This window comes from Sceloporus undulatus, chromosome 2, assembly GCF_019175285.1.
Source record: "Sceloporus undulatus isolate JIND9_A2432 ecotype Alabama chromosome 2, SceUnd_v1.1, whole genome shotgun sequence".
Classification (NCBI taxonomy): domain Eukaryota; kingdom Metazoa; phylum Chordata; class Lepidosauria; order Squamata; family Phrynosomatidae; genus Sceloporus; species Sceloporus undulatus.
Window position 1 is genome coordinate 311,580,142 of NC_056523.1, and position 12,890 is coordinate 311,593,031.

Consider the following 12,890-nt stretch of genomic DNA (forward strand, 5'->3'; position numbering starts at 1 on the left):
TATGACTTTTGGAAGAGGAAAGGCGTTCTGTACAAAACTAAATACAGTGTGCCTTTGGTGTCCGCTGGGGTTTGGTTCCAAGACCAAAATCCATGGATGTTCAAGTCCCATTAAATACGATGGATAGTAAAATGATGCCCTTTATATAAATAGAAAAATAAAAGTTTGCTTTTTGGTGTGTGTGTATAGTGTATATATACACACACATAGGATTCAAGCATCCATGGCTTGAAAATATATAATATTTTCAAGCCATGGATACTTGAATCCTGTGGATGAAGAATCCATGGACATGGAGGGCCAACTGTATATATTGATTTATGTACAGTATTCTGCATGTGGATTCATATATTATAAATCCTAATTTGATTCTAATAACCTAAGAATCGGATTAGACTTCATAATTATGCTGTTGCTACTGCTCCTTTGGACAGAGCAGGCCAAGTAACCCAGGTTGCATCCGTACTGCAGCCGGGGGGAGCCCCAGTCTGCTCCCCAAAAATCCATGCTACGCTCATATCTCCTGTTTGTTCTTAAAAATGCACTGTTTATTAATTACAGAGAGCCAATGTGACATAGCTGTTTGAGTTTTGGACTGTGACTTTGAAGACCAGGGTTTGATCACCAGCTTAGCCATGAAACCCAATGGGGGACCTTGGGCAAATCACTCTCTCTCAGCCTCAGGGGAAGGCCATGGCAAACCTCTTCTGAACAAATCTTGCTAAGAAAACCCCAGGATAGGTTAGCCTTTGGGTCGCCGTAAGTCGGAAACGAATTGAAAGGTACACAACAACAAATTTGGGCAGCTAGGAAAAGGGAAGAGCTATTTGTAAGATATTTTCCACCTCATGTGGAACTTACAGTCTATTGTTTTAAATAGATGGTTTTAATTTTTTGTTACTTAAATAGATTGTATTTTTTTTAAAAAAAATTACTGTGATGTTTTGAAATGTTTTTATTCTGTAAGCAGCCTTGGGTCCCTTCCTAGGAGAAAGGCGACCTAGAAATGAAATAAATAAGGGATATTCAGCTGCGTCCTTCCTTTTTACCTCAGAGTCAGGGAAAAGGCTGGAAGGATGAGGGCCAACAAATATGTGTGCCTTTGAGTGTTTTAATTAAGCTCTGGTGGAAACTTTATACAAAGACGACAAGAAAGTGTACAGCAGTTCACATATTTTATTTCATTTCCAGTTATTACGGCTAATGGCCAGCATTAAGTTCATATATATACTTTATCGTTGCTGTGTGAATTCTAGTCGTTTTTGACTTATGGTGACTTTTAGGGTGTTTTCTTGGCAAGTTTCCTCAGAGGAGGCTTGCCATGGCCATCCTCTGAGGCTGAGAGAGTGTGACTCGCCCAAGGTCACCCATTGGGTTTCATGGCCAAGTCAGAATTCGAACCCTGGTCTCCAGAGTCCTGCTCCAACATTCAAACCACTACACCAGTGGTCCCCAAACTGTGCTCTTTAAGGGCTTTTGGACTTCAGCTCCCAGAAGCCCAGACCACTGGCCAACACGGCTGGGGCTTGAACCAAAAAACGGCCAATCATTCCGGGGTCCAAAACACACTGCCGAAATAATCAAGTTTGAGACCGCTTTAACCGCCCTGATTCACTGCTAGGGAATCCTGGGAATTGTAGTTCGCTGTGGCACCAGAGCGCGCTCTCTCTCTCTCTCTCTGTGGACAGAGAAGGCTACATGTCTCACGACACTAGTTTTAACGGTTTTTATTTTAACACGTTTTATTTTAATTTATAACTGTTTTAATTCCTTAAATTGTTAAATTGTTTTTTAATTTGATATTCATATATTTTAATATCCTTATGCTGTTTTGTCTTGCTTTATACATGCATTATACATGTCATGCTTTATACATGAGTCCCTGTGTTGGGAGAAAAGTGGGGTATAAGAAAATAATAAAATTATATTATCATTATCATTATTAATAATAATAATACGTTTTATTTATAGACCGCTATTCCACGATGATCATAGCGGTGTACAGTAAAATCGTAATATAATACAAAATACAAAGGAGGGAGAAGTCTCGTCCTTCAGGCAGACCTTGATGTTGCTGGGTCTGCCTGATGGCTCCCTCAGAGGCCGAGATGACAGTTGAGGAGGGAGGGGCCTCTTCCTTCAGGCAGACCTCGATGTTGCTGGGTCTGCCTGATGGCTCCCTCAGAGGCCGAGATGACAGTTGAGGACGGAGGGGCCTCTTCCTTCAGGCAGACCTTGATGTTGCTGGGTCCGCCTGATGGCTCCCTCAGAGGCCGAGATGACAGTTGAGGAGGGAGGGGCCTTATTTATTTATTTATTTATTATTATTAAATAGTTCCCAGAAGTGCCTAGCACTGAGGCAGGGCAGTTAAAGCGGTCCCAAACTGGATTATTGCTGCAATGTGTTTTGGAGGAAAGTTCCCTCAGAAAAAGACAGTTGGAAAGGCGGGGGAGGGGGAGAGGAGAGGCGATGCTACCTTTTAAAACTTTCCGATCGTGGATTGGTTAATGAACATGTCCATCCCAAGACTGGCTGCTGCGATTGGTCTCTCGAGCTAGTCCCGCCTTCCGGGGTGGGTAGGAAGGAGAGAGAGAGAGAGGGAAAGGTGCTCCCTTTTAAAAATGACAGCCGTTGAGCTCAGCTTTGCTCTCGTGAATTGGATAATAAACATGTCCATCTCGGGACTGGATGCTGTGATTGGTCTCTCGAGCTACTCCCGCCCTCCGCCCCCCATTCCCTGGCGGGTGGGAGGGGCTGCTTTGATTGACGGCGCGTTGGCCCAATGGCGGGGCCGAGGGCGAGGAGGCGTGGCGGTATTAATAGAGGGGGCGGAACGGAGAGGCCTGCAGTGGCTGGTGACTGAAGCGGCGGCGGCGATGGGAGGGATTAACTACGTGCGACGGAGCAAGGCGGCGGCGGCGGCGGCGCTGGAGGAAGAGGAGGAGGAGGAAGACGAAGAAGAAGCCGCGGAGTCCTCCTGGGAGGAGCTGCCGACGCCACCGCCGTCCTCGCCGGGAAAGCCTTCGTCCTCCTCCGGCAGGTGCTTCGGGAGCATGTTGGGCGCCTCGGGGGCCGCAGGGGCCAAGCCCTCCTTCGTCTCCTACATCAGCCCCGAGGTGAGGCCGGGGCAGGCGGCCCTTCGAGGGACAGGGAGGCGGCGCTTGGGATACACTGAAGCAGCAAAAGCAAAGTTCTGTGAGAAGAAGCCCTGATTCACTTCATGCTAGTATAGAACTTGCTTCACACATTTCATAGCATGGAGTGAAACAGCATGAATGTATGGATAGTATGCATGTGTGTGAGTGTGAGTGTGTGTCTATATATATGCACACACAACACAGGTTTTATGGCATGAAGTGACACAAAATGAACATAGATATAGATATAGCATATACATATATACACACACACACACACACACATATATATAGTTTATATAACATCCATGCATATATATCCACATGCACAAGTTTTATAGCATGAAGTGAAACAGCATTAATTGAATACACACACACACAGAGAGAGAGAGAGATCTGTTGAAGGCTCGATGTGTTTGTCCTTTTGGCCAATCTCTCTCCTTCAGCACCAGATCCCAAATGAAGTGACCTTCTTCCTGTTTGCTTCCTTCCCAGTCCCACTCTCACATCTGTACACAGAGGTGGAGAATACAGTGGCTTGGGCAATGCTAATTTTAATGCTCAGTTGTGTATCTTTAAGCTGCAGGATCTTGCCTAGTTCCTTCATAGCTGCCCTTCCAAGCCCTCCTCTTACTCTGAGTTCTTGACTGCAGTCTGTCATTGATTGGTGATTGATTGTATATATGTAATGTTGCATGGGATTTTAGTTAACTGTATTATGTGTGTGTATAGTGTGTGCGTGTGTATGTACAGTATATATATATGTGTGTCAGTCTGCACTCTCATCACACAGCACATGGGACTTTGTCTCTATTCATTCTTCTACTGTGAATTACATGCTTTCCAGTTTTTTGCCCTTTTCCTGCCATGCTGTAGAGTCTTTAACAATTAGCTAAAACGCCATGCAACAAAATCCAGTGCATGTCTAACTGAAACTGTTCTCTAGAAGTACTGCCAGTTGAGTGGCAAGTTGAGTGGGCAAGTTGTGGGCCAGAAAGGATTATTTCAGTACAACAAAATAAGGGGCCATTTGTCTGTTGCAATGTGCAGTTCTCTACAAACAGGGAGATATGTGCAATAGGTGGCTGAGATAATGTTAAGCTACTGCTGGTATCATGGATCCCAGTGACAGGTGCAACAAATCACTGTTATCTACCCTTTTACATGGCACTGATGGGAACGATGTGTGGAGTTGGGCAGTGTTCATGAACGCCTCACTCAATCTTTTCATGACTCTTACTGAATACATGCAAAAATGGTCTGTGCACTAGAAATAAGATCATAGCGTCATAGAGTCGGAAGAGACCCCAAGGGCCATCAGTTCATCCCCCTGCCATGCAAGAGTACACAATGAAAGCACCCCCAACAGACGGCCTTCCAGCCCCTATTGAAAAACCTTCAAAGCAGGAAGCTCAGCCACGCTCCACTGTCGGACAGCCCTTACTGCCAGGACGTTCCTCCTAATGCTGAGCTGGAATCTCTTTTCCTGTAGCTTGCATCCATTGTTCCGGGTCCTCGTCTCTGGAGCAGCAGAAAACAAACTTGCTACATCCTCAGTTTGACATCCCTTCAGATACTTAAACAAGGCTCCTTAACCGTGTCTTCTGAAGGCTAAACATCCCTAGCTCCCTAAGTCTCCTCATAAGGCATGGTTCCACATCTGTAATAAAGAAAAAAATGATGGCAAAGATTCTGTTTTTAGATAGGAATGCTACACTATACGTATTTGACATAGGAGGAAAAGTGAAAACAATGTATTGCTTGTTGAATATTTGACAAAGAAATGGAAGGAGATACTTGAACTTGCCCTTCAAGCTGGCTCCATACTGGTTATACTTGTTTTTAGTTTCATTGTACTTTGATATTAACTGAAGGGCATTTAAAAAGTGATGTGAACATTGCAAATTACAATTTGACGTACATTGTGTTAAATTTCAGCATTGATACAGTTTAGTATGTATGTTTATTTTTATTTAAAACACTGTGGTAATTTGCACTAGAATTAAGAATTTAGCAGGACAGGTTTAGTTGGAGTAGTCTGTTACCTAGTGTAATGGTTTTATTTGTCACAGAGCTTCCACACACCTTTCTGTAAAGATAAGGCGACATGAAGGTTACCCGGTACTCAGCTTTGTATGTATGACGGGGGAAAATCAGAAAGTACTGTTAATTAAATGGGAGCAAGGTAGTGCTTGGGGAGTATCCCAGGAGTAAGAATGTTGCCAAACAGCTTTTGCTTGGAACATCTTTATGTTAATCTGTTCCTGAATTGGATTTCTGAAGTACTGCAGGTAACATGACAGTTTCATAGGCCTAAATTCAGTGGCTTGTCCCAACAAATCCCATTTAATGAATAGAACTGACATAAGGTTTTGCTTTGCTATTCAGCAATAGATTCTGTAGGTATAAATCAAGTTGGAATTATCACTTGGGTTTAGACCAGTGACTTTGGGACCACTTGGTTTCACTTAGTGAACAGCATTTTCTTTGCAATAAATACTGTCATGATTAATCCGTCACTTTATTACTTGGTTTCACTCTCCTTCCGTATTTCATCTGCTCCTGCTAAATTTCACAAATTTATGAGAAGGTTAGGCAAAGAAAGAGACTTCTCAAGTTCATCCAGTGAATTTCACAACTGAACTGGAGTGTGAGGCCCAGTTTCCTGACCAACATAGTAAGTTTTTGTGTAGTGGACTTTGTGTAACATTCTAAAACTTGAATTACTACAGTCATCTTAGTCTGTTTTAAATTGTAGTTTTGAGTGACTGAGGTCCAAAACACACTGCAGAAATAATCCAGTTTGAGACTGCTTAATTGCCCTGGCTCACTGCTAGGGAATTCTGGGAACTGTAGTTTTGTGAGACATAGAGCCTTCTCTGTCAGAGTCCTGGTGCCACAATAAACTACAGTTCCCAGGATCCCCTAGCACTGAGCCAGGGCAGTAAAAGCAGTCTCAAACTGGATTATTTCTGCAGTGTGAATTGGACCTGAAATTCTCTTTAATGTCTGACTGCCTGTTTAGGTGGAACTTCTTGGACTGATGTTAATATAAACTTGTTTTTAGTTGTCAGAAGATTAGATACAGTATCTGTTCACGGTGAAAGTGTGTATGTTAAACTATGTACTAAAGTGGCTATTAAATCATATTTTGCCAATTTTTTAGGTTAAAACCATGCAATAGCTTTAAATGCTGGGTATCAAATATTTGGCCTTCCAGATGTTCATTTACAACTTTCATCAGCCTCAGCAAAGCTAATCCATGATGGGAACTGCAGCCGAGCACCATCTGGAAGACCATGCTTTCTCCATTTGTGCTTCAGGGAATTGCATTTTCTTTGGCGTAAATACTGTCACGGTTAATCTGTCACTTTATTTCCCACGATACCAAAGCTCACTGGCATGTAAAGTTTAACATTCACTGTATCTTAATTTGACTGACTTTCTCTTGGTTCACATCTTGACAATTATCAAAAGTTTTTGAGCAAAAGACTAAAATAACCTTTTAAAACCAATTAAGTCATTTCCTCCAAAATAAGGAGAAAACTGTTGTTAACTGCCTTCAAGACAACTTTGACTCTGGCAACCCCAGAATTGAGATACCTCTAAGCCCCCTGTCCTCAACCACTCTGTTCATGTCTTCCAGGCTCAGAGCCATGCCCTCCTTGACTGAGTCTGTCTTGCTAGTATGAGGCCTTCCTCTTTTTTGCTACCCTTCATCTTTCCTAGCATTGTTGTCTTTTCCAGTGAGTCTTGTTTCTCATGATGTGGCTGAAATACAGCAGCCTCAATTCACAGTAGTCATCTTGGCTTCCAGTTAGAGTTCAGGCATGATCCGTTCCGGCACCCATTTGTTTGACTGTTTGGCTGTCCACTCTGTCCTCAGCACTCTTTTCCATCACTACACCTCAGATGAATTGATTTTCTTTCTATTTGCTTTCTTCACTGTCCAGCTCTCTCATCCATACATGGTGATGGAGAATAAAATGGCTTGGACTATCTTTACTTTAGTGTTCAGATTTATATCTTTGCACTTTAGGATCCTGTCTAGTTCTCTCATAGCTGCTCTCAATGATAGTCCAAATCACTGTTCTGATTAAGGACTGATCCAAGGTATAGGAAATCTTTATTTTGATTTCTTTGTCATCTAGATTGAGTTTTTGTAATTTTTTTGTGGTCATTATTTTTCTTTCAGCAATAAACCTGCTTTAGCAGTTTTTTTTTACAGTACTTTCTTTAGTATTTGTTCCAAACCTTTGTTGTGTTCTGCAATGCAAGTAGCATGGTGTCTTCTTCCTCTGATCTTAATTTCTTTTTCTTCCAAGTCTAAACTGGCTCTACGTAGGATGTTTTCTGCATACAACTTGAGCAAATACAGTGATAGAATGCATCCTTGCCTGACATCTTTGTCAATTGGGAAACTATTCTGTTTCTCTGTATTCTGTGTGAAGTCAAAGGTTTTCACAGCCGGCATCCATAGTTTTTTATGGGTTTTTGCAGGCTATGTGGTCATATTCTGGAAGAATTTATTTCCGACATTTAGCCTACATCTGTGGCTGGTATCTTCAGAGAATGCTGGCATGGAAGTGAATGGAGTATATATACAGTGTGACCCTTGGTTGAGAGGAAGTGATTTACATCTTAATCTGTGTGTTGGTCTGTTAGTGAATGGCAAGGCCTCAGGGTGGGAGGATATGCAAGGAGGATGAATAATGTACATCATTTTATATTTGTTTGCTTTGAACTAGTTTGCTCTTTTAATGCCATTCCTTCCTCAAAAGTCTTTGCCATGCTTTTTGGTTCCAATAAATTGATGTAAAGATCATATCCTTCTTCCTCTTGTTCTTCTGGAGCAAATGTTACTTTAGGGAGTGGGATGTTGCTGTCACGCCTCCAAAGGCCTCACCCATCAACCTCTCCTGTCTCTCAGCTTCAAATGAACAAGCTGATTCTTCAAGAGCTAGGATCTCAGCACACATTTCTGTCCAGCAAATAGTTCATTGTGTTCAGGTCACTGCACTGGCCAGGTCCACCCACTGCTGGGCTTCTGCCTTCATGTCTGTTAATTATTGGCTGGTTTACCTAAATTTATTATCAGAAGCCTGCCCTGGCTCCCCACATTGTTGCTTAATGTGCTGCTCACCTCAATGGTTTGTTGCTAGACTCTCTCTTTGTGCTTATAGAGCTAGATTCCTTAACAAGTATGTTCTAATCCTAAAGCCCTACCCAGTTTTCCCTCACTGCTGCTGCCATCAGTTAGATTAGAAGGCATTGTTTTAAAAAAGATCTTTGGAAGGGAGGACTTGATGACTGTGGTATGTAGATTTTTATCAGGAGCAAGGATAATGGGTAGGAGATTATGGATATGTAGTTAGAGCCCTTAAGTAATGCAAGGTTTTCGTCACTATAATCCTGGCTAAGTCACACTTCTGAGACTTATACTCTGCTGCGAAAACAGGGTAACAAACTGAAGTAAAAGTTGAACTCTTAAATTAATTTGAGATTAATACTAACACATTAGCTTCAGTTGCATTCAAGACTTAGAGCTAAGCCTCCCCTCAGCAAACATTTCTTCGTGGGGAGGAATAGCTGTCACCTACCAATTATGACTTATCCCGACAAATAAGGGGTTCTTGGTATTGACAGATCACAGGACATCTACTTAATAACAATTGTCTTGCCATTTATTTATTGATCAATGTACCTGTTTAGTGTAATATAGATAGATGGCCATGGTCTGAATGACTGGGTATGGCACAGCAGCCAAACACAATTACTGTATCAGTTCATATTTAGAAGAGAATTTTCTTTTTAAAAAGCATCATGTATTCTATCTCATCCATAAACTTTTTCAAGTCTGATGGCAAAATTAATAAAGTGGTGCTAAATTGTTGCAAAGTCATGTGTGGTATTAATTCTTTTTATTTTCTGTAAATTTCTGATAAGTTAGTCTGATATTTAAAGTTAAATAAAATCTGGTACGTTATTTGCAGTGGTTAATCTTGCATTCTCACTCTTTGGAAACAACTCCATTAAGAGTTGTTGTTGTGTGCCTTCAGGTAGTTCCTGACTTATGACAAACCTATGGTTTTCTTGGCAAGATTTATCCGGAGGGATTTGTCTTTTGCTCTCCTCTGAGGCTGGGACAGTGAGACCTGTCCAAAATCACCCAATGGCTTTCCCATTAAGTATTATTGGAGTTAATGTTTCTTTCTGTAAGGAAATAAGACTGCGGAAGAAACGGTTGTTCATAGTGAACTCTTTCTTAATGATTAGAGCAGATATATTATTTCAGTTCAGAGCCATGAGAAATGTTTAAACTCTGTAAGTGTTGACATGCAACTTCCTGGATGACCAGGAAAAGAATGTGCTTCATATAATGAAACTTTGTGAGATTGATAAATTGTTGGTGGTTGACTTACTTTTGACTTCACTTTCAAACATGGACTGCATTTTTGATGGCCTTCTGAACACACGTCTGTGTTTCTTTTGCTTTGTTTATTTAAACTGTAAGCTGTTGGTGCTATTTAGTTAGGATGTTGTTGAAGATGATCTATTACCATACAGCATGTTAGATATAGGTTCTTCAACAGTTTATTGCTCAAGTTGTAATTTGAAGGTTATTGAAGGTTGTTTTATTGAGGCTAAACATGTATTGACTGCATATGTATTCCTGTGTTACACACCTGAGTGTCTCCAATCTTTTCCTAACTGGGCAAACAACTTTTTAAACCAGCTTCTAAGGAGACCTTTTAAAAAAAGACTTCTAAAATGATCTTCAAGTTACACAGCAAATATGAATTTGTATCATAGTATTCTCCTCCTGGCTGAAACAGATTGTAGAAGAGGACCCAAAGACATCTGACTATGAAAATGATAGAAAGCCGTATGATCAGTCACAAAGGAAATCCTTGCTTTACTGAAGAAGAAATAAAGTATGAATAAGATAAAACAAATGCCTTAGAAACAGATAGTTGCATGACTGTATTGTTAATCTATACCATGTCTATTGCTGCTTGAACCTGGAGGTAATAGCAGCCTTGTTACTAATGAGTAACAATGATTTTTGAGTCCATTGAGTAATTTCTTTAGACAGTGAATTATGCTCCTTCGCATTGGAACAAGAACATAAAAATTGAGCTGGAAAATTAAATTCTACAATTTAAAAGGCCCAAAAGAGTAGCTTTTCAACTAATCTACTAAAGTAGCATCTTCTAGCTAGTCTTACTAAGGCGGGTTACAGACCGCCCATTTGGGGCGGGCTGTACCCACCCCTTTCCCCAGTGTATCGGGGCCTGAGTGGCCAGAACGGCAGCCGCTGAGGCCCCGATCCGCCGCTTTTCAGGCTGCGGGGAAGCGGCAAAACGCCGCTTCCCTGCAGCCTGAAAAGGGGTGTCCCTGGGGCTTCAAGCCCCAAGGACACCCCGCGGCGGTGGGGAGGAGGAGAAAGGGGCCGCTTGGCCCCTTTCTCCTTTGGTCCGCTGGGCGCAACCGTGTGAAGGCTGCGCCCAGCGGACCAAACCAGAAGGAGCTCTGAAACGGAGCTCCTTCCTGCTCCGCGCTAAGGGCGCACTAGGTGCCCTGGCACAGAGCGAGGACGTCACTTCCGCGCTGCCCCATATAGAGGTGGTGCGGTCGTGACGTCCTCATGGCGGCGGCCGTTTGGAACGGCCACCACCATTTTGTGCGTGCGCAGCGCGCACTAGGGTTAGGGGAGTGCAAAAGCACCACCCCTTTCTAACCCTAGTGCGCGCTCCGCGCGTACTAAAGTGCCCGTTTGTAACAGGCCTAAGTTTAACATAATTCAAATAGAAGCTGGAACTCTGCAATGTTGCTGAAAGACAGTAACCAGAAGTTACTAAAGCAAAAGTGATACTGATCTGTACGTTGTCCTATTAAAATAACCCATTCCTTCTAAATTGGGATTACTTGCTTGGAGTGGTAGATTTTAGAAGGTAGTGGTGGAATTCTGGAATCAGTATGGAATGTTTTACTATGGGGAGATGAAAAGGATGTTGTGGAGCTTATGGCATGGAAAGAAGATTTTCTGAATATAAGGGGCTGGTCTTCAGGGTCTGTTTAGGCCTGTGTCATCACTAGTAGTGCTCTCCATAATGTTGAACAGAGAGTCTTTCCTGCCACAGCAACCTCTTAACATAAACCGGAGAAGCTAGGAATTGCATTTGTGAACTTGGATATATAGGGCAGTACTGTATTCTATTTTGATGGAGCACTTTTAGAAATGGGCCTCTAGTTTTATCCATTTCACCATCTAAAGTGATACTTAGTGACTAATTATGAGTATGACTGCTTCTAATTCTACGCCATAATTAGTGCATCTCTAGCATTAAATTGACAAATACTGTAATAATATTGCTCTGTCATAAGAACATTGAACACTTCCTACATATTCAGTGTGGTTATTGGTTATTTTACTAGACAATTCTTTAGAGATGGAAAAAATAATGTATGTGATTTTTCTAAAAACAAATAATACTATTCTCTGTGTGTCATGTGTATTTGCATATAAATCCAGAAAAAAATTAATAGGCTGCCTAATCACTGAACTGTGATCTCAACCTACTGTATAACTTTAATAAATGAAGTGATGATTTTGCATACCAATATAGAATTGCTAAAGTAATTTATTTCTTTAATGAATTTCTTATTACTTGGATTGCAGTCTTGCCTTCACATCTGGACTCAACCAGTTTCTGTCTGTCTTCTAGGAAGTATATGTAAGGGATCCCATAGAAAAAGAAGTAGATCCTCACTTACTACCAGGTAATGTTAAACAAGCGATGCTGTAAAATCATATCACGTTATTGTTATTGGTCATTGCAGTTGCCTTTTTTGATGTAACACATCTAAGCTAGATGACCTGAGCTCTAAAATAAAGGACAAGCTTCCAAATTTGTCCAGTTGAGTTTTTGCTTTCCTCAGGATGTGTCTTAAATCTGTGTAACAGGATTTGAGAAGTAGACAGCCTTGGTGTGGAAAGGTCAGGTCTTTTCATTCTCAACTCTGTAAAGGAGTAGATGACAAATATAATATTCTTTAAAGCTGAGAAGGAGGACGAAGGCTTTCATGGCCGGCATCCATGCTTTTTTGTGGGTTTTTTGGGCTATGTGGCCATGTTCTAGAAGATTTTCTTCCTAATGTTTCACCAGCATCTGTGGCTTCATCTTCTGAAGATGCCAGCCACAGATGCTGGCGAAACGTCAGGAAGAAATCTTCTAGAACATGGCCACATAGCCCGAAAACCCACAAGAAAACATGAGAAGGAAGAGCTCTTGAGTTTCTAATACAGGGGTGAGTAAGTGTGACCCCCAGTGGACACAACACACCTGAAAAGTTGATCTGGGAGTGACTGGAAGGCAGTTCTGATTTCTCTTTCTAGACTTGAGAGAGGTCCTGGATAATGAGTTTGGGGTGGGAGACAAGGTGAAATTAAATAATCTGCTTCCCTGTACACCTCCAGCAGTAGCAGTGAACCTCCTAGGAAGGGTTCAGGGACTTTACGGAGTTTGTGGGGACAGACCACAGTTCCTGTTTGTAAAGAATGGTGAAGGTAGACATTAAAGATTTGAATGGCTAGGGTATCTTTTGTCTCAGTACGGAGAGTTGCCGACCAAGAACATCCTAGAAGTTTGGAGAAAGGGTGCTAGGAAAGAGGGATACAGACACCCTTCTTGTGACTGTAATCATAGTTTTAGGAATTGGTTATGGAATCTGAGCACCAGAAAAATTTT

At 41.8% G+C, this 12,890-nt stretch overlaps 1 protein-coding gene across 3 annotated transcripts in view; it reads left to right on the top strand.

Moving 5' to 3' along the window:
• Positions 1-2,755: 2,755 nt before the first annotated feature.
• Positions 2,756-12,890, top strand: part of MTMR12 (myotubularin related protein 12) — a 40,893-nt gene continuing 30,758 nt past the window's right edge. Inside the window, exons 1-2 of one of the 3 annotated variants that reach the window (XM_042449807.1) lie at positions 2,756-3,117; positions 11,868-11,922. In XM_042449807.1, coding sequence (XP_042305741.1) covers positions 2,878-3,117; positions 11,868-11,922 — 295 coding nt within the window. In that variant the 5' untranslated portion in view covers positions 2,756-2,877. Of the gene's footprint in view, positions 3,118-11,821; positions 11,923-12,890 lie in introns of all 3 variants that reach the window. The other 2 variants (XM_042449806.1, XM_042449808.1) reach the window with 2 other exon arrangements.